The 22,056-nt window shown below is 44.6% G+C and overlaps 1 protein-coding gene across 1 annotated transcript in view; it reads left to right on the top strand.

The window, feature by feature from the left end:
* Positions 1–431: 431 nt before the first annotated feature.
* Positions 432–22,056, top strand: part of LOC308046598 (peroxidasin homolog) — a 37,965-nt gene continuing 16,340 nt past the window's right edge. Inside the window, exons 1-10 of the mRNA XM_080354545.1 lie at positions 432–521; positions 4,197–4,268; positions 7,882–7,980; positions 11,735–11,806; positions 12,051–12,122; positions 14,370–14,441; positions 15,901–15,972; positions 17,522–17,691; positions 19,757–19,874; positions 21,427–21,596. Of these exons, the coding sequence (XP_080210671.1) occupies positions 7,946–7,980; positions 11,735–11,806; positions 12,051–12,122; positions 14,370–14,441; positions 15,901–15,972; positions 17,522–17,691; positions 19,757–19,874; positions 21,427–21,596 (781 nt within the window). The 5' untranslated portion in view covers positions 432–521; positions 4,197–4,268; positions 7,882–7,945. The remainder of the gene's footprint in view (positions 522–4,196; positions 4,269–7,881; positions 7,981–11,734; positions 11,807–12,050; positions 12,123–14,369; positions 14,442–15,900; positions 15,973–17,521; positions 17,692–19,756; positions 19,875–21,426; positions 21,597–22,056) is intronic.

Here is a 22,056-nt window from a genome sequence, read left to right as displayed (position 1 = left end):
TGCCTTCCCCAGGAAACGCTGGAAGAAACCTCAGTGTCTTATCTCTTTTTGTAGAACAACCTTTACTCTCTGTCTTTGTTCATAATGGTTGGGTGGCTGCCACTTACTCAACCAGTTCTGGGTGAAGGTCCAAAACCATCAGCATCATTACTGTGCACAATGTTTTTAGCACAAAAAATGCTCCAGTGAAACAAACCCAGTAATTTCTTTGGAACTGCAGTAAAATACCTCTTGTAGCTAATTATCTGCTTAGTTAACATAGTAATACATGATTCTGTAAAAGCCTAAATAGATTAAACAGCAATGGAAGTTTCTTGTTAAAGCAGTTGATTGCTTTATATGCTAATCACTGTTAATTATTTAACACAATGCTTTCAGGAATGATTGTTCCGATAGCAGCTGAGAGGATCAGAAAGATTTAATTGTCACTCTATAAAGACCTGTTTCCCCAGCCATCCGAAAATTCTGGCATTCTGGGACAGCCTCTGCAATGGGGTTAAGAGTTCCCAGAGTCAGCAAAGGTGAGTTATTTCAATAGCGCATCCTGGATTGTTTGCATATTCCAGCCCAGTTTCCTGTCAGAACTGTGGTGCTTTGGGTTTGGTGAGATTTTCTCCAAACTGTATATGATGGTAGACAAGGATCTGGGCTCTTGTAGCAGCAGCTTTCCCTTGTGGAACAGTATCTTGTAATCCCGGACTGATGGCCTTGAAAACATGGGAAAGAGTTAAATCATAAGGGATATATTTTATTTTGATTTTTTCCTCCCATTTTGCAAATTCTAAGGTTGGAAGAAGCCGACAGGAGCCGGGCAGCCTGGCTGCCGGTGCACACAGCAGCTGCACAGGCTGGGGTGGGAGAAGCTGTGTGGTGGGTCCCCGTAGAAAATCACTCTTGTTCCTGAAAAGAAATGCAAAGTTTCCAGAATGAGTGCCCTGAGAATAGAGAGAAACAAGTGTTCTGTGTCAGAGAGGACAAACTCTGCAGGGAACGTTCTCAATCCAATACACACAAGGCAGGAATTCCCCTGTGCCGCCCTACGTGGAATTTGTTACCAGACAAAGGCAAGGGCTGGCATGAAGTGCTGGGGATGAGCCAAAGTCAATTTTTGTTTTATTTTTCTAAATGCATGAGTAAGGAGGAAGGTGTGTGTTCCTCTGAGCCTCCATGGATTTTGCTGTACTTTTTTACCACTTTCTGGGATACAGGGAATGAAATAGTCCAGCCCTTCTGCCTCCAGGGCTACCTAAACCATATTGTGGTTAATGTCTGTCTCAGCTGCAGTACACCTGAGTGTTTTATTAGCATTGCTGTTTAAGGTATTTTTTTTTAAATGCAGAATCTGCAGTTTTAGTCAGTGACAATTTGCCCAATTCTATTTTTAGCCATGTTCTGACATAGTTGTTCTATCTATGGCTAAATAAGCCATTTCATTTCTTTTCATTGTCATGTTTTCTACACTTCAGATCATTCCCGTTGCTTTCCCCTGGATTCTCTCCAGTTAATTCCCATCACTTCTTGAAATGAAGTGCTCAGGGCAGACACGTGCTGTTTCAGCTGCCCTTTGTGTCTGTGGGGAAAGCTGCTGCCTTTGTGTGATGGAGAGCAAAGCAGAGAGTAAGCTTTCTAAAGGAGTGCGAGACAGCTGAGTTCCAAGCCAGGGGTCTGGGGACTCATTGTAAGGTCTTATCTGGGAAAGAAAATGGAAGGAAAATCACAATTTTTCATTAAAATAATAGGCTAAGTTTTACAATGTGCTTCTTGGGGGCGGTGGAGGGAAAACGTTCCTGCGTGAAACGAGAGCCCCGTTGCTGTCTCAGCAGTGGCAGGAGGCATCTCCATCCAGCTCTCCATCCACGTGCTTCTTGGCAGCAGGAGCATCACTCAGAGATGTGACAGCCGGGGGACCTCCCTGAGTGACTGGGGTCACTCCTGCCCGACTCAGTCACCTGTGGTTCTGGGTTTTGCTTTTGGTTTCAGCTGTGAAAGCTTACAAGGGGCAATGGGTACAAACTGGAACGCAGGAGGTTCCACTTAAATATGAGAAGAAACTTCCTCATGATGAGGGTGGCAGAGCCTGGCCCAGGCTGCCCAGGGGGGTTATGGAGTCTCCTTCTCTGCAGACATTCCAACCCGCCTGGACACCTTCCTGTGTAACCTCATCTGGGTGTTCCTGCTCCATGGGGGATTGCACTGGATGAGCTTTCCAGGGCCCTTCAACCCCCGACATTCTGTGATATTCTTACGTGCGAATGCTGGGAATTGAAAGATTGCAGTTGTCTTTGTTCATTAAAATAGTGGTATTTTACACTTCACTGCCTGCTTCCCGCTGCCTTCCATGAGCATCAACAGCTTCAGCCCTGACTCCTGTGTATTTCTTCCATTTATTTGTTATGTTTGCTATTAACTGTACCCACTGCCTGGACTAATTGCACAGCTCTCTACAGGCCCCCGGGGCAGGCAGAGTTGGTGTCTGTGTGTTACAGTATATAAATCAAGTTTGCGTTTCTTCAGCTTTTTTCATGGCCTGGCCCTTCCTCATTTCATTTAATGAGGCTGTGGACACTAGTCAGTGCATTGTACTATCACTTGTGCCAATGTTTAATTGTATTTGGCTTTACGGTGTCAACCATTGCCTTGAAAAATCCATACAGATATCCTCAAATTCACATCATCAGAGGGAGAGACGTGTAACACCTTCCAACGACAAGAGCAAAAACCACACTTTTGAAGCAGTGCAGGTAGAGCCAAACACACCAGAAAGTATCAAAGGTAAAGTCGCTGTTAAAAACTGCAATTCCAAAGGGTGATCCTTCGGGACTGCAGTTTGCAGTGGATGAATAGTGCTTGGAAATTACAATTCAAACACTTTTTATTTTTTAAACATTGAAGCTGTATTCCTTCCTGCCCTCTCACTCTGCCTAAGAAGTAAGAAAACTCAGTGGGAACTTTTTAACATAACTAGCTTTGCAAACTGTTAAGCTAAAGAAACGTTACATCTTGAAATTGGCTTTACTTACTATGCTGTTTTCGAGCTCAAAGATGTTTCAGCCCCTGTGGGTACTCACTGTCGGTTTGAGTTCACAGCCACCTGCAATCAATGCACCTCTTTCTATTCTTCATTTTGTAAAGGCCACTGTTCTTGTTGGTGCCTGCTCTAAAAATAAGTGTTGAACTTGTAGCTATTTGTAGTAGTTTTGTTTTAAACTCTGCTTCCAATTCCTCTGTAACTTACCACCATAACGATGGGCAATTCAGCATGTTTGTGTCTTTGTTGCCTCTTAAAGCCTTAAAAGGTTGCCTTCAAATCGAGAAATAGCTGCGTATTCTCTCAAAGTGATAGATCAAGCAGTTTAGGATTAATAATAATAAAAAAAAGGAACTTCATTGTTGAGCTTTGGATAGAAACTGTCAGCAAAAGATACGTCAGTCTTTTGTGTTTTGTTGTAATACACCGATCGTGGAAGGTGCCAAGTCAATGCACATTCCCTATAGAAGTGTTTCTACTTGGTTAACCAAGTTAAACCACTTAGCTCTTATTTTATTATCTCATTAGGAATCAAAGCCCCTTGTTTTAGGGCTCCAAGTCGATGTAGTTACATGGACAGCCCCTGAAAATTGCCAGAATCCCCTGGACTCCACTAATTCTAATTGAAGTTGGCACAAATTTGAAATGCAGGCAGCGATAAGCTGTTCTGAATCTTGGAGCATTGCAGAGCACAATGTGAAATGCTTATTATATGAGGTTATTTAATCAGATTTAACCATTTTAGGGCAAAGGTAATTTTGCTAGGGAGCTAAAAAATGTCTCCGTGTGACGGCGTGCATTCCTCTGCAAATCAGTATGAGATGCAAGCGTAATTGCACATGAACTTGGGGCACTGAACAGCAGACATTGCCCTGTGTTCATGGAAATAATCACTTGAGGCCTTTCGGTCTTTGGTTTTCTATGAAATGAAAATGAATTTTGTAAGTGTAGGCCTGTCTTTGCAGACACGAGCAGACCCTGGTCACTGTCCCCGCTCCTTCTCCACCCCCTTCCCTGATCTTTGGCTGCATTTCTCCAGTTTGTGCAGGACGGACTCCCCCAGCAGCCCAGCTCCCTTCCTCCTGTGGTGATGCTGATTGCTATATAAATTTATACAAATATAAATTGCTCATATCACGAGTGCACTGATTGTATTTTCCACTTTCAGAGATTTACGTTTCAACCACATCAAGGAGATACAACCTGGAGCCTTCAGGAGACTGAAGAACCTCAACACGCTGTAAGTTCCTCCTGCAGTGAGGATATCCATTTATTACTTATGTCAGTACTAGTCCCCATAATGGCTTAAAGGTGGCCTTGGGCTTTTAATTATTTCAGCCAAGGTGTGCATAAAGCTAAAGCTTTAAAACCCTCTCTGTTCTACCCTGGATCGTGTTTCTTACCCTTTTACATTAAATTTGCAATTTAATAACTTTCATTTTGGCAATTAAAAGTCCTGTCACTGCTCAGGGCTGTTTCAGCATGTGTGGCTTTAGAGCAGCCTGTGAAGACAGTTCTGGCCCCAGGTCAAGACAGCAGAGGGATGCATTAAAATCTTCCTTTCCACATTAGTTGCTTGACATGACTTTGACTCAAGTGAGAGGGCATCCTTCCAAATGCTGTCTTACCACTCTGCCTTGCCCTGGAATAAATGTTTACACCTGCCCTACTACAGATAGCAGCAGCAGTAGAAGGTGATGCTGTATGTTTTGTGAGCCAGCCGGAGCAGACACACTCATGTTGGTATGAAATACAGCTCTACTAACAAGTTTCTCACTCTGCTCAAAGCAAACAGTGGGAGCCTTTACTGCATGTTTCCAACTGTAGGGCTGGGGGTTGAGGATAGATATGAGTGTATCTGCACCATGTGGCCAAGGAGTTGAAAACAAACACCTCCCAAATCAGAAACAGAAGCTGTGTCAGCTCGGCACTGTGATGGATGTAATTGGTCTGTTGAGACTCAGATGTGATTATTTGAGCTGTAACATGGTGCTAACAGCTCTAAGATTTCCAGGTCCAAGCTCGAACCTCTGCAAGGCAAACCGATTAGCTTGGGAGCCTACACGTGCTCAGATTTCCTGGATTTATACATTCACAGGCCCAAACGGCAAGAGAAATTCCAGATTGTTTTTTTCTGTCTGGCCTTGAGAGATCTGAAGACCCTGATCTTGTAAAGATGACAGTGCTGAAGGGCAAGAAACCTGGGCAATGAGGAGTTCAGTCAACTGCAAGAAGTTGTAGGAAGAGGAGGAACCCAGCAGGACTGTATCGTAGAGCCCCGTTCAATAGCTGTCTTTTAAAAATCAACATTTGCTAAAGATTGTTCCACTGCGTGTGGGGGAATGATTGGCCAAACCCTGACTTGCAGGATCGTTCCAAGTACCCTGGTTGTGACCCAGGTCCCTGCTCATAGCACTCGTGGCCAACAAGTAGACTGGCAGAAGACTTTATTTGCAATGATCTGTTCATGCAGCAAACGAGAACAGCCTGTGTTAGTCTCTCAAACAGCACCATGTGGTACTGAATTACCAAAAATAATAGAGAGAAAGGGTGCTTTGGATGGATTTCTGCCGTTTGAGATAGTCGCATTTATCACCCTGTCTGAGCCTAAAATATCTAGAGAGAAAATAAGAGTGTGATTCCGTAGGGTTTTACCTGATCACAAAGCTCTGCTGAGGCATCCTGGTCTCCAGACCAGCTCTCCGAGCCCTGGAGCTCTCCTGAGTCGCGAGAGGAAACCATTCCAGATGATGTCAGCCCTGGGAGATGCAGGCGGCTGTTTGGCAGCGGGCTCGGCAGCACCGCCAGGCTCGTTTCAGCTGAACCCTGGGGAAACTCGGCACGCTGGAGAGCCCTTCACATGAAGAGACACTCCACCCAACCTGCGGAGCTTTGTCAGAGATCCCAGTTCCTGCTGGTTTGAGATCCCAGTTCCTGCCCTGCCAGTGCCTGGTCTAGGCAGGTCCCCGTCAGCTGCAAGATTTCTGCCTCTTGCCACTCTACTTAAACCTAGATATAGATACACAGCCCAGCTGAGGTGGAAAGACCTGTCTCTCTGTAATACATGTTTACGCTCCGTGAATTTGTTCAATTCTTTTTTATGTCTGTCTCCACACCCTCCTGGACAGGGAAACCAAGGACAGCAAATCCATGAACAGATACTAAAGGGAATAGGCATGAATGTACCTGCGACATCCCTAATCTCATGGTTATGGATGCTGGGTAATAGAGGAAGGTGTTTTGCACAGGCAGTGGTCAGGCTGTCCTGCTTTCCCTAAATAGTGTTCTATGACTATCGTCAGATCTGAAATAATAGACCAGGTGGGGAAAAATTGCAGCAATTTTATATTTGAATTCTGAATATAAAGTACTTTTTCAAATGAAACCTTTCCATTTAGATAGTAATTCGTGTGCTTGGTTATATCTCCTGGTTTGACCAGCAAACTGCAAAAATCAGTTATCCTCCCACTGGCAGTAGTTAACTCCCATGGGTGAGGAGCTTGGTAACTGAATGAGAGAACCTAAAACCTCGCACTCCTAAAGCAAATTTCTCTCTAGGCACTTTGGTTTGCACAATTGCTACATCAAAACTAACAAGAGCTGAAAAATTTGCTGATGTTTCTTAGATGGTAAACTTTTGCCTGAGGACTCATATAGGTCTTCAAGTGATAAAGAGAATAAATCCTTTAAAATCCCTGAGAGACTTGCTGCGAAAGTTTGTCCAGAATATTTGAAGAGGTTTGGAGGACAGAGTAGCTCAGGTTCCATATGCAGAGCTCCGAGTGTGCAGCTTTTTGCTGTGGGACTTGAACAGAAGTCTCTAAAGCAGATAAATGATTTTCAAAGAGCCTTTTCCTACAGTGCTTGGGCCTGGCAGGGGGAGGGCAGGAGATTCTGGTGAAGTTTCTGTTCTGCATCACCTTTTGGGCAGGATGGCTGTGGTATATCCAAGTCTGACAGTTTATAAACCACCCTGATAAGGAAACCTTTGTGGCCTGGGTTGGGTGTGGGGAGGTGAGACGTGAGACTGACAGAAGAGGAGCCTGACGTGAATGTCCAGTGGGACTTTTCAACAGTTCAAACCTTCCCCTGCCTCTTTTCTCTCCCTGCTGTGGGGGATTTGATAAATTACTGAGCACTACTTTAAAATTAAAAGCAGGAGCCCTGTTTGTCAGTGGAAGAGATACAGTCACCACAGGTAATAATCAATTATCCTAAAGCCTGCACCATTTGGAGCTTGCTCGTTAACTGTCTGCAGTGCTGCATTGGCGAAGTCCTCTTGGGCTGAAGATCTTAGAATTTGCAAGGTTTCCTCATCATTTCCTATTGCCTCTTCTCAATCCCTGTGCAGATGTTGGTGTCAGGATCTCCTTGGTGTATTTTTAAACTGTTAATATGCAGGGAGAGGGAGGGGGAAAAAATGCTTGTGTGCCATCCACAAAATACCCGCAGCTCCTCAACAGCTGTTCTGCTTGTTTGCCAACACCAGCCTCATCGCCGAACCCAACATGAGCTCACAGCAGGTGGGGGACTGTGGAAAAGAGAAAACACATTGTGAGCCTGTGGTGAGGCACAGAGTTTTATTGCTTTCCAGTCTTGGCTGCTTCAGGTCATCTTTGGGTGGGATGGATGACAACACCCTTGTGTGACCGTCCCCTTCCATGTCCCCACAGGAGGTCAGCACCCTGCCGTATTGGCCCAAATGGGCCATTGCTGTATTTGCAAACCACGGCCATCCCAGCCAAATAGTTGCTGCTACTTGGATCTCTCCAGCATCATCTGTAGAAATGCCCAGCTCTGGGACCAAAGTACTATTTCTGGACTTGCCCAGTGGGTATTTTGTTTTGCCCTAGAGAACTGGACTTCTGTGGAGACCGCACGGTGGCATGTGCTTCTGCCTGTGCCCTTGCCCTGTCAATGTTGTTGCACATTTTATTTCTTTTTCTGCTCAGGTGAGTGCAAAGGCAGTTCTGGGGAGCTCTGCAGCTCCTTTAGCTGCTGCTTGTGAAGGGTTCCAGGATGAAGGATGGGGGAACATGGAGCATCTGTCTTGAGCCCTCTAGTAGCTCTTGAGAGGACATGTTCTGTCAGCAAGGAGGGGATGTCAGAGCCTGCTTGGGTCTCAGAGTAAAAGTTTCTCCCTCAGATATGGGAAATGCCTATTCCAGATCATCCTGTTAACAATGGAAAATAATGGCTGAATGTTAAAGTCACTTTTTCTCCCCCTTTAAATACACTACATGATGATTTCTGTTGATAGTGGGAGGAGAAAAATAGCTGTTATGTCACAACAGCTGTAGCATGTCGTTTGTCAAAAGGAAAGAGGAAAGAGGAGATAGTTTGAGTCTGAATTCTGTACTGTCACATCATTTAATACGTTTTTGAAGACAGAAAATGACCTATTTAATGCAACTTAAGCCTGTGCTTGGCAGCCCAGAGAGAGGGTGGGGAAGGGAGAGGCAGTCAGGACATAAAATGTGAAGGAAACTCAATGTAAAATGTTCTCTTAGTGAATCTGAGCCAGATCTTGTGGTGCTTGTATATCTCAAATCTCCCAGAAGATTTTTCAGGAATAAAACCTGTGTGAATGAGTCCACCTACTCATTTGGAACCCAGTTCACCAGCTGGCAGAAAGGGGAATGCCACATCATTTTGCTATCTTTTGATAAGCTCCAGGAAATGTACTTCTGATACTTTTAATTTAGCTTGTTTTGCTACAGGGTATACTCCAGACATGCATTGATAATGATCTTTCCATCTTCCGTCTGCCAGAGCATTTGTTCCCAGCAGATCTCAGCTTTCAATCCCCTTTAACGTTAGCAGGGATTTGGGTGGTTTTGCTATTGATTGCAGCTGGGATCAATACCAAGGTCATGCCAGGACTCTGGGTGAGTTGCACAGGAGTCAAGGAGCAGACAGCTGTGCAGAAGCCATCTGAAGTCTTTTTAGGAGCCACATGTGCTGATTTCTCTGAAAGCAGCGTTTTGGAGTATGTGGACTGTGAAGGACTTCATAAATTATCTCACTTTTGAGTTTTTTCCAGGACACATCCTATTACAATGGGGAATCCTGAGACAGGAAACAGAAATGGCTTCTTCCATACGCTTTTTAACCTCCAGTTGGGCAATGAACAAATTTTTAAGTATCAGACGATGAGATAAGAGGCCTGCGTACCATATGCCATCTGAACTTCCAGAATCTGTCTTGTCTGGCTTGGATCACTGATTACACCCGCTTGAACTGTCCTGAATAGCCAAGACAACAAAACAGACTAGGTTAATGCTTTTTAAATAGCACCAAAACGCAGTCACACAGCATGTTGCATTTTGAAATCCCATCTGGACTTCATTCCTTGTCTAAAATCATTGCATTAAAGATGTCTGTGAAGGATTCCAGCCTGTTGTGGTGGGTGGGGCTGCTTGGGCTGTTGGTGTGACCCTGTGTCAAGGACCTGGTTGTCATCTCTTGTTCCCTAAGAAACGAGCAGTCAATGCCGGTTGTGTAGCAGGGGACAGGTGCTCACATCCATGGGAGTGATGTCAGAGCTGGCAGCTGTCTATCAGCCGATCTTGTGTCCTCAGAAGCGGGGCCAGGAATCAGATAATGGAGAATAAGCTGCTTTCCTTCTCCCCTGGCTGTGGATGAAAGCGAGCTGACGGAGGGCAGGGAAGACAGCATGCATGGCTGGTGCCTGTGTTGTCTTTGTCCTGTGGGTAAATAGACAAAATCTCTCTCCCACACCGCTCTCAAGCAGTTATTTTCAGTCCTGGGGTGTTCAGTTGTCAAATAACTCTTTGGGTCGGTGTTCAGGGGCTGTATTTCCACTCAGCATATCTGACTGTCAAAGCAGTATCGTGTGTTCCAAGGACCTGACATCATTTTTGCATCCTTATGAGTGAATTTGGGTTGTTTAACCTCAGCCGTGTGTATCCTTGTTTCCAGCTGTGCTGAAACCTTCCAGCAATTTTTTGCCTTGACCTCTTTGGGCTGCTTGGCCACAGCCCTTGGCTGCAGTTTGGTCCTGGCACCTGCATCCCTGGGAGCCGAGCAGCTAATCCAAAGAGGATGGACAAACCAAGGGCAGGGAGACTTTTCTCAAACCCTTATTGTTCTGACTTCCAAAAGTTTCTTTGCACTCAAGTTTCTCATGTGCTTTTTGGACCCTTGATGTAAAACTCAGCCCGAGAGCAAGGTATTGGAAAGCTGGTGTGACTCAGGTGCTTGGCAGTAGCTTGTAAAGCTGTCACAACACGTGTGTGTTTCTGGCACCTTTTATCTTTGCATCCCTGAGGTGTTTGATTTTTATCTGCATCTTCTTTTCCCACACGTTTTCTTCCGTTTCTCCCCACCCCTTTGTCTTTTCTCTTCATCCTTTACCTGCACAAACTGTTCTTCCCAGGAAGGGACCTTTGCTGGCAGTGCCAGGGGCTTCCTGATGCACCATCTACACTGTTTTCTCCAACAAATGGGGGCAGAAGATTGGGCTTTGCTGCCAGGAAAGTGCTCAACTGTCCTCTCACCTGCTGTCTGGTGGCAGATCATTTCTGAGGAGCACAGTCACCACAAAAAAGAGCTTGTAAAATAGAAAATGCACATCCAACACGTGTTGAATTTGACCCAATGTTCTAAGGTCTGGCTGCTTGCAGAGGGAATAGCAGTTTTTTCTCCAACCTGAGAAAGAACAAATCTTTGAAATACATGGTCACAGCTCTCCTCTCCTTTTAGGAATTTTAAGAATAAGTGTAACTAGTAAAATCCTTGCTCTGAGCTATTGAGCTATAAGCTCCACCAGCTCTGAGCATCAGTGGGATCCCACAGCCAAAGACCCGCGGGACTGCGGTTGGGCAGCCACCATCAATAGTCAAATGTTGTATATTAAAGTGCTATTTATAAGTGATTTATTTGGTTGTCTCGGTGTTGGGCTTGGCAGTGGTGGCAGCAGAGATTTCTGGAGTGTTCAGCTATGTGGTTATCACCGTTGCAGTGGTTTAATAACCAAAGCTGAGCTGTTTCTGGTTGTTGGCATAGGCCATCGTTTGCATGCAGTCATGGCAACTGCACATACAAGTCAGAGACTGCTTGCCAATGCGGTTTTGCCCATCAATTTTGTATTAAAATCTGGCACAAGGTTGTCTAGATTGAAAGAGGCTGTCTCTGAATAGCCTCAGGTGTCAGATCTGTGTTTATTTATTTTTCCATTGCACATATTTGTACACAAAGTGATTAGAACACAGTGTTACCATTTTATAACTCCCCTGCGAATGGGTATTTTAAAGTGTGTCAGTACTCTCAAAACATGGCTCTGCTCAGATGTTGTTGAACACAAACATGCACCTTCACAAACCATTGTGGTTGTACATGGGTGGCAGCAATGATTTAATTCCTCCCTCCCCTCCCTTCTGCCTGTCTCCCTTCCCCTCCTCCCTTTCCTGGCCAAAATTGTAACTTTGGGATGAAAACCACTGTGGCAAAAGTAAAGAAAAGTTTTTGAACACTGTACATACTGGAAGCATTTGACACCTCTGGGCAAGAAACCTTCTCATTGACTTAGCTGGTGTGAGTACCCAAACTTTGACCCCTTTGAATCTTAAGCTCTACAAAACACAGGTTCAGGGTTGTTTTTAGTGGGCATCCAGGAACACAAATGCCACAAGTCTCACACATGCTGAATTCACTGGTTGTGTTTTTCTTTCTTGATTTGAACAGGCTGCTGAACAATAATCAGATAAAACAAATTGTGAGAAGATCCTTTGAAGATCTGGAGAACCTCAAATACCTGTGAGTTGGTAGCTTGGTGGTTTCTTAAGCTCTTTGACATTGACTTCTAGTGCTTCCCAGTCAAGAATGTGTTTTCTCTGCTCAGAATTTCTGAATGTCAATGTCAAAGCTATAAAACATTGCCCTTTAGTCCAATCAGAAAGCTCTGCTTTGTATTGAGGTCCACAGGTGTTTCCTGTGTCTTTTTAAAACACAGCTGCTGATCAGTTATCCTAATGTATTTTTCTTTCTCTCCTTTTCAAAGCTACCTTTATAAAAATGAAATTCAGAGCATCCAGCAACATGCCTTCAACGGGCTCCATTCTCTGGAACAGCTGTAAGTACAAATGAGCTTTGTTTGCTGCTGAATGTGACGTGTGTAAGAGCTGATTTATTGGCTCCTCTGCCCCAAGTGCTCTGTTTCCAGTAGTGAAGAGCACCAGACACTTAGCATGGAGTAGGATGAGGCTTCTACTGTTTTATCATCCAGCTTTGCAAGACTACGCTGGCGTCATTTGAAACCAGCTGGTCCCAGCACTGATTTTGGTCAGTTAATACTGAGATATCTTCCTACTGATGTCCCATTGCAGTGATGCTCCTGCAGTCCTTATTTGCTCCCCTTCTGTGTATGGCAAATCTGTGCTATTTAGCCAGTCAAATAAGTTTTGGTTTTTGACTCTTAGTGCTCTGAGTTCAAGGTGAGATGGGGAGACTGAGGTCTAACTCTTCTGAAGTGTCTTGCTAAACTGAGATTGGATTTTTCATCCCAGAGGTCGTGATAATTTATATGCATGTTTGTAAACATATGTATGCATGTGGAAAGAGTGTGAGTGTGGATATTTGAAGTATAGGAATTATTTGCATCACTGGAGAACAGGCACCAAAGGAGAAACCATTCCAATTAATGGATTGTCCCCAATGGCAGCATTTATAGGGCTGGAATATAACTAAAAATGTTGGTGTAAGAGGGATAGGATCCAGCTTGTTCTCCAGGCTGACAGCAGCAGTAGACAGAGCATAATGGGAAGTTTCAGGCAAGCTTAATAACAGGTGTGCTGCCAGCCTTGTGTACAGTGTGGCTTTTATCGACCAGCTCAGTAAGAGTACCTGGCAGAACACATCGGAAGCAAATACCAGCTCAGCTACACTTAGAGAGGAGAGGATGCTGGCCGCAGTGATATTTTAACAGTAAGCGTTCCAGACTTGATGTCACGAATAAAAGAAAAAAAACCAAACACAACAAAGCCACAAAACCAACAAACAACCCTCTGAAAGGCCCATCTGTTTTCAATCTCAGGCAGGCATGGTTCCAAAAGAATTAGCTCTGCTCAAATCCTACCCCATTTCCCTGTTACCCCACAAGCCAGCTTTTCAAGAAAAAGTAAAACCCAGTTGATGGACAGTATCAGATGCATTCCTCAAGGACCAAAGTAATGACAGCAGACATCCAAGACTTATTAAAGCACATACATGTCTCCCTGCTGTTGCCCTGCACTGCAGAATCTGAGTCACCATATATCGGTTTGTGCTTGGATAGTGGACAATTTATCACTAATCCTTCCATTACAAATCAAACAACCATGTGGCAGCTTAGGCAATTATTTCTCGATGCAGTCAGCTACAATAGCAGAATGAGTATTTGTAGATCCGTGATTAATCGCTATCTGCTGTGAAATTCATGCCTGTGTATAATAAGGGGAAAGACTTTAGGCAACTTTGAAACTGTACTGAAATAATCTAATGGGCAGTAATGTGTTAGTTATGCCAGTGAATGTCACAGGTATCATGGGGTGTTGTTCTGCAGACCCCAGTTTTCCGTTGCTGGTGGCTGAGGGAATTGAGATTTTAGTGGAACTAAAACCATCAATCTGTATGAGCAAGAACTGGGCTGTTCACATTGATGTGCCACTTAGACCCAAGTGTTCCAGCTGATGGCACAGTCTTTGTCTTTGGAGGCCTGTGCCTTCCCTCTGCAGAAACAGAACAGCCCAATGGCAGCTGTTTCCAGATGTTTGTGCTCTTGCTGAGTGGATGACGTGTTGGGAACCCCTGTTAGAATTGCACACAAGTGCAGGCTGGAAGAGACCTTCAGGTGCCTCCAGTCACACCTTCAGCAATAAGCAGGACCAATTTTAAAGCTTTATCAGGTTGTTCAAGGTGTTTTTATACAAATTCATTATCAGCAAGCTCTTGATCCCGTTCAGAAATACTGCAATAATTAGGCTGGAACAAATGCCACAAGAGGAAAGCTATTTCTTAACTCTTAACTAGCCAAGGATGTGTTGGGCAATGCTGATGGTTGTGGTCTTAGGCCTCAGGGAAGAGCAAACCTGTCCCCCTCTCAGTGTGTGTTTAGTTTATTAAGAGCAAGAGTAAATAGTTGACAGAATAGGGAAAAGCCAGAGTTGGCTGCTGTGTTTGCACATGGGAAGTGAAGACATCAAAGTGGGTGCTGCTTTCTCTGCATCTGCCCTGAGATGTGTGGTGACCAAGTGCTGGGTGTTGGTGGATTGATCTGAAAAGATCTTCTCTTTTTTAAATTGCAGATCTGTAACCGTGTCCTTTGTGATTTTCTGCGTGACAGGTACCTGCATTTCAACCACCTGGAGAGCCTGGAGCCAGAGACTTTCAGTGACCTGCCTAAACTTGAAAGGCTGTGAGTAAAGATGGGACCTTTCTTGTGAGGAGAAGGGTGAAAAAAACCTTATTTTGTGCAACTGTTTTGATGTGATCTCCAAAATGGAGGTAAATGCAAAAAGAAACTTCCTTGAAGAGGGAGATTTTAATTTGTGAGGTAGAAGAGTTACTGAGAACAAAAAGAGAATCTCCTGTGTTGTGTTATGTTCACATTTGTACCCAAGCAGGGGTAAATCTGCAGAAAGCCGAACGGTTGGCCAAGCCAACTGATGTTTTACACTGACCATAAGGTCAACATTAGTCACTGTTGGGCAGTGTGTATCAAAAAAAAAAGGGTGGAAAAGGAATAAAGTCAGAAGAAAGTCCAACAAGAAAAACATACATCCTTCTTGAAAGCAGTTAGGAAATGAATTCCTGTGTCTCCTGCTCCCCGGGTTTGCTTCTAGTAATGGTGCAGCAACTAGGACAGAATTTCCCACAGTGGTTCCCACTGGGTCCTGAAACCACCAGACCCTTCTGTGCTGCATGGAAATGTGCCTTATGTCCATACACGCTAGGAAAAGAAAATCTTGGGATCCAAACACCCTGAGGAAAATTCAGACCTGGATCTGTACGCTATGGCTGATCTCAGCCTCTGTATTTGATCCAACAAAAATTCTGGATTTAAATTTTAGAGGGAGGTTTTTCAGCATCCAGCTAGGCTGAACTCACACATACATGTGTGTGTGCAGACATTTGCATGCAAGCTGTACTGCTTTTGTATTTTGTTTGTTCCACCATCTACTAAAATTTCTTCCTATCTTTTGTCTATGAGTTTTAGATGTCACCAACATAATAAAATTTCTGCCTCCGTTATGTGAATGGAGAGTTAATTATTCCGTCTTAGTCCCCACTGAATTTTAGCACTATCAGGGTTTCTTTCTAAGAACTGGGGAGTTTTACCTGTGTGCTAAGAATCTGGAAGTGAGATTTGATCAGAGGCTGTTGTTGTCTGCATTAGATTTACTCATGGATTTGGGTTAATAACTATGTTGTAGTTATCCAGCATCTTCTGCTGGAGCCTTACCGCAATGGAAAACTGCTGTGTCTTCTGCAGGGGGGACAAGAAATGGTCCCTTCAGTGCCTGGGTCAGATCCAGTTTAGAAAACATCGGGTGGGTCCAGTCTGTGGGGATTTCATGCCCTTTCTCCTCCCTTTGCAGAGCATGAAGCAGATTAACTTTAAGGTTCCAGTTTAAACCTGTTACATCACATCTTGAGTCACCGTTTCCAGTCCACACCCGCTCTCCGCTTTGGTGCATTGTATTGCACTCGCAATGAATGAAATCCCTATAGCTCAGGGAAATAAACACTGTAAATATTTAAGTTCCATTTTAATGAGCAGCCCTTGTATTTAAACTGAGTTTTGACCTGGGATGTTGTCGTCCTTGTAGTGCAAATAACTGAATAATGTTTTGGCATCTGTTCTCCCATTGCAGATTCTTGCACAACAATAAGATTTCCAGGATTCATCCAGGGACATTCTCTCAACTGGAATCGCTCAAACGGCTGTAAGTAAAAAAAAAACATAGCCTGCAAAGAGCAATTGTTTGTCTTTGATCAGATGGCCAGGACCTGGGAAAAAATGTGCCCGGTTGGCAAAACTTTAAGTTGTTGTACTTCTAAGGCCACCGCTAAGTTTATAAAATAGTTTTGATTGGACATGAGAGCTGATTTAACCACTTAGTAGTTTCTTAATGCTAGTGTCTAATTATAATCTAATAATGTATTTACAGCTCAATAATGCCATAGGAATGAACATTCCTGGAAAGTCCTTACAACCATCTGAACCTATAGAACATCCTTTGAAAATGTAGGGAGTGCAGGTTACAGATATGACACTGGTCATGCATTCTTACCTGTATCTAACATGGAAGGGAAAATCATAGTCATAAAAGGAAAGGCTTTTTCTCTAGCAATTGAAAATACTCAGAGGAGCGCTGGGGTGCACGACTCTCCTCTCATGCAGGAATGCCCTGGTGTGTTATTCCTACATAACCTGTGGCCTCTCAAGCTCACTTGTTGCTTGCTTAAATGTCCCAGAGCTTTACTTTGTTTGTCTTTTGTGAGCTCTGGAAATAAGTTCTATGATGTATTTTGAGGACAAAAAGCAAAACCTAAAGAATTTTGGTTTTCTGCCATGATTTTAAACCAGAAGAAAACAATGTGTTTCTCACTGCAGCCCTCCGTGATTTCTGCCAGCAGGTAAAATGCTTCACTTCTGTTTAACAGAGAATAACTTGTGAAATGTTGTCTGTATGTGTCAGAGGAAAAGGTTTGGTGTCTATAAAATACTCCATTATGGCCTTGTGTAAAATATCATGTTCTCAAATATTTGTCCCTGAAATTGTTAGGCTTTTCTTCCTTTTCCTTAATTTTTTTTCAATGGCCCAGCCCCTTCTCCTGTAAAACCATCAGTGGGGAAAGAGGCAGAAACTAAATCCCCCTGTGGTCTGTATTTATTCTGATGTGTAGAACAAGAGCTGCACATAGAAGTGAGGTCGGGAGAGAGAAAAACATGGATGCGCTAGGAGGTCACCGGGGCTCCATTCAGCATGGTCCAGGTGTACGATGCAGGAATAAAAGTTCTTCCAGTTGTGCAGGAACGCTGCAACCTCAGGCAGCTGCTCATAGGAGACTGATCTGACGCACAGAGCTTTTTGAGCTAGGAGTAAAAGAGCGTGGAAAGCTCTAACAGGGGTGGTGTTATCTGCTGCTCTTATATATTTCAGTAAAGGTTGAAATCTCCAATATTTCAGTGTTTCTCTTTGCCTCAAGCCAAAAATGCATAGTCTGTTTTAATAGAGTAATTTTAATTTGAAACTGGAATGGCTGATGAGTAATGTTAGTTTTTCGATGAAATCTTTCTGACTTGGTTAAGCATCCCATTTAAACATTGTGGGATGAAATATCTCTAATATTCATTTGGGGTATGATCAAACACGGGGAAGAGCAGCCGAGTGATCCTTCACTCCAGGGTGCAGTTTGCCTCCCGTGTCTCGTGTAAGGCGGTGGCGTTCGGGACCTGGGAAATGAGCAGCTTTTTCCTCGCTTTTGCAGGCGGCTGGACTCCAACGCTTTGCTTTGTGACTGTGACTTGATGTGGCTGTCGGAGCTGCTGAAGAAATACGCGGAGCAGGGCAGCATCCAAACTGCCGCCACCTGTGAGGCCCCGCGGGACCTGCACGGCCGCTCCATCGTCACCCTGACCGCCCAGGACTTCAACTGCGGTGAGTGAGCTCAAACCACTCCATCCACCACCCCCAGCCCATGGAGTTGGGTTTTGGTTTAGGAACTGTTTCCTCTGCCCTTTTTCCTCCCTCTTCCCCATCCCTGGCATCCCGCTTTCTGCCTTCTTTTGCTGCTGAAATGAGAAAGTCCCAGTTGGGTCACACGAGTGATCAGGATAATGCAGAGAAAGCAGACAGTCATGTGGGAGTTGACAGCAGCTCTATTTTGGCTGCCAAGTGACTTGTTGGTTTTTAGATAGAGTAGGGCCAGTGAAGGACTTACTGACGCTGGTGGTTAAACCAGCAACCAGAAGAAACATCCCACATTGGGCTGAACAGAGGGGTAGAGCTGTGATGGCTAGAAACACAACTGAAAACCAAAGCAAACTCTTAATAGATACATTGCTGAATGTTTTGTTTGACTATGCTAAGTGCTGGGTTTGTTAAGCTGCTCTTCCTTAAATTTAAATAATTTCTCACTAAAAAATGCTATTTTGAAGTGAAAGGTTTTGTTCTGAAAAATTCCAAGGTTCAATATGTCATGCAGAAAAAGACAAAACTCTAACTTTTAAGTGTGGGATGGTACAAGCACCGTCTGTGGTTCCTTGATACTTCAGTACTGGTAGATTCAGTCAGAGATGTTCCCACTCACCCCAGCTGTTAGCATCCCTCCTGGATATGCCAGTCCAGCTGTGTGTGGCCATGCTGTGAGCCAGATGTGTGACATCAGCTGGATTTTGCAAAACTGTCCCATGAATTCTGCTTTTTTTCCTTTTTTTTTTTAATCTTGACCATTTCACAGCTCAATTTAATGCACAGCCATGCAAAGAGCTGAATTGGCACAGAGTCTGTAATCTCGAGGGACAGGGAGAACAGGAAGGGTGTAGAGAAAGCAGCTGGGAGCACATGGGGTGGGACCCAGTGCAAGTGGATGTGCTGCTCATTGAGCTTGGGCTCCAGGCACACACCCGGTGCCACGGTACAGCCGTTAATGTAAATTTGTTCTGGTTTAGGCATGGGCACACAGTGGGATGTCTGTCAAATTAGCCTGAGCACCTGGTGGGAAGACTTTGCTGGCGTTAGGTTTTTATGCTGGTGTTGTGCCAGCTGGGGAAGACAAATGATGCATAATTCAGCGTAAAGCTCTAATGATGCAGGCAGCTGATATCTGAGTCAGCCCGAAACCTGCTGGCATCAACTTAACCCACCACTTTTTAGCAGATGTAAGCAAATCTGCACTGGATCAGTGTTTTGTATCATGGGGCTGTGGTGGGTTTAGTCCCACACTGGTGTTGCCATTGGGGACACATTGCCAAGCCATTCACTTGTGGTCTAAGGAGCAAGGGCATAGACCTTCCACTGGAGAAGGTGACAGTTTCTCACTTAATCTTACAAATAATCCAGCTGGTTTTACTGGATTACTGGTGAGTGTACGGATTATTGGATGGGTAAGTATTCTGCTGAATAGAGATCAAGCCCCCCCAGACCACACACATAAATTCCTTAGTATTTTAGTACATCCTTTAGATGTTTAACTTGCTTCACGCTTGAGTACATCTTAAAGTGAAGCACATAGTGAAAAGCTTCGTTGAACAGGGGTCAGCTGGTGAATTAGGGACATAATGGATGAAATCCAGTTGAAAAGGTGTGATTTGCAGAGAGCTGGCACGATGTTCAGATGAAGCTGAGAGCAGCAGGCTGACAGGGGCAGAAAAACAGCCCAAGCGAGGATGCTACCGACTTCTTCCATTATTTTAGGGAAACCAAGAGGGGCAGCTACAGTGAACCAGTGTTCAGCCAGCTCTGGAGCTGATTTACTGCCCAACTTACTGGCAGTAAGAACAACCACTTCGATTCTCCACGGCTTTTATCAGGCTCAGGTGAACGATGCTGTTCCCTCTCTGATATCAGTAATTTTGCTGATGTTGGTGGGAAGTTTTGGGGTGGCTCTGAGTGATGTTGTACCTAGGGCTCTGCTGGTACCTGCTCACTGGGAGCTGCAGGATGGGTTGTAGGTGGTTTTGTGCTGCTCTAGACCGGAATGTGTTAAAACTGTCTTTTGCAGAGAGGCCTCGCATAACCTCAGAACCCCACGATGTTGACGTCCTCTTGGGAAACACAGTTTATTTCACCTGCAGGGCAGAAGGCAACCCAAAGCCTGCGATCATTTGGCTGCACAACAAGTAAGTCACACAAAAATGGGCCCTGAAGTAGCAAAGTTTTCCAAGCACCAAGCTCTTCACTGTAGTTTTGTAATTACAAAAGCTGTTTCATGCAACATAAAATATAACAGAAAAAGGTATTCCGTTGGTTATATTTATTATACCTTCCTTTTAATAGTGTTCTCTGGCGACCACATAACCCATGTGGCGTTTCCATCTGCATTTGAAATGTTTCATCTGCATTTGTGATGGATTCCAAGAGCTTATAACTTTCCCATAAACATACTCTGCAGGCTGAAAGCTGTTGTCTTTTGATCAGAAAATAAAATTAGTATGTCGAGTTGCTCTCAGCCGTCATGTTTGCCATTTTATTAACTGCTGAAATGCTTCTAGCTTCTAATTTTTTCTCTCTGAAGGCCTAGCGTGCTGGGAAAATGGCTTTTTTTTTCAAAAGAAAAAATCATGGTGCTCCACTGACAGACCTTGCAAAGCAACGTGTAGATTATCATTCTGTATAGCAACACTGAAAAAGTATGCAGCTGTGCCAGATGCCAAAGCATTTCTGGGAAATGCTACACAATGAAATATTCTACACTCAAGCAGTTGCCCACTGTGGAACTGCAGTTACTTTGCTGCTTTACGAGCATCTTGTCTGTGGAAGCCTGGATAGGGCTCGGTTATTAATAAAAATGATCAATGTGTGCTTCTCCAGCAAACTCCCCACCAGGCAGAGTTTCAGCACAGAGCAAAAGTTTATGGCTGAGTTAAGTCCCTTGGAAGGAAGGTTTTGTTAGGGAAATGCTGGCAGGCTCCCAAAGACAGCATTGTCAGAGCGGTAACGATAATAAATGTTACGCAAACGAGATATGGCTAGAGTGGGGAGACATCAGGGGAATTAAATAAATGCCCAGCAAGCATATTAGTTTTCAGAGTGGATTCAGCCTTTGTCCTAGGGGGGGAGAGGTCCCTTCTCCCTTTTCAATCATCTGCAGCCATCCAAGATTCCTTCGTGCTGGGACAAATGGAACGCAGCAGTGGGACCTTCTGCCGCGGGCTGGGATCCAGGAGTCACAGGTCACTGTAGAAAGGAAGAAGATATTTCACAGCTCTTGAGTTGGGTTGGAGTCCAAACTGTGTTGGGGTCCCACAGTGACTTACTCAGAGATTTTTGCCCCTCTGCAAAGAGGCCTAGAAATCGCTGCACACAATAACGATATTAATTAACTGTTATATTTGCACTTGGTAAATAATGAGAACAAGCTTTCTGGGCCTGGATATCTTGACAATAGCAACGACGCTCTTGCGTGGGAACAGTGTGCTCTGCTGATGGGCTGTAAATGTCGTATGTGATCAGTGGTGAGAGACAAAGTAGCTCACCCAGGGAGCGAATCAGAGCTGGAGTTCAGGGCTGTAAATCATAACTCATGCTATAAATTTCATAAAGTCTCAGCATAGCTCCAAGGAACACCGATTTACTGCAACACATGCAAAGTCCCACTGCTCCCAGCAGCTCAGGGAAGACCACCCATCTTTACTTCTTTCAGATTTTGCCTGTTTTGCGTCTGTTTTTCAGTAACAAGATCGACATGAAAGACGACAACCGCCTGAACCTGTTGCAAGATGGTACCTTGATGATCCAGAATACCAAGGAGTCGGACAAAGGCATCTACCAGTGCATGGCCAAGAACATCGCCGGGGAGGTCAAGACACAAGAAGTCGTCCTGCGCTATTTTGACACTCCATGTAATTGAGCCTTGTGCACCACTTGAAAGCCAAGCTCAGATTTGGGCTAGGACTAGAGCTAAGTCAGAGTCAGTCTCAGCTTTTTATGTGCCAAGATGTTCTTGCTGTGCTGGGGAAGAGTGGCTACAGCGTAACATGGTCTGAGCTTTAGGGGGTTCCTTCATGGGAGTGGGAGACTGAGGGTTTAGAGATCAAAGGTAATTTGTGCCTGGGGAGGGAGTTTGGGGTTAATTCTGCAGCACAGAGATAGCGGGGCGAAGGGGACACAGGAGTGGGGATGCTCCAGCCCGAGGTGACCGGGATGGGGAGTTGGTGGGAAGAAGCGGTGCTGGGGGAATTGCTCACATGGAGGATTTGAGCTCAGGGAAGAGCCAGGTGGCTGCATGAGATGTCCAGGCAATTCCTGCCCATAACAGAGCAGGCACCAGGGTCTCTGCTTTCTGACGCACTCGTTTCCTTC

This window comes from Nesoenas mayeri (genome assembly GCF_963082525.1).
Source record: "Nesoenas mayeri genome assembly, chromosome: 16".
Classification (NCBI taxonomy): domain Eukaryota; kingdom Metazoa; phylum Chordata; class Aves; order Columbiformes; family Columbidae; genus Nesoenas; species Nesoenas mayeri.
This window is presented reverse-complemented; position numbering and strand designations above follow the sequence as displayed.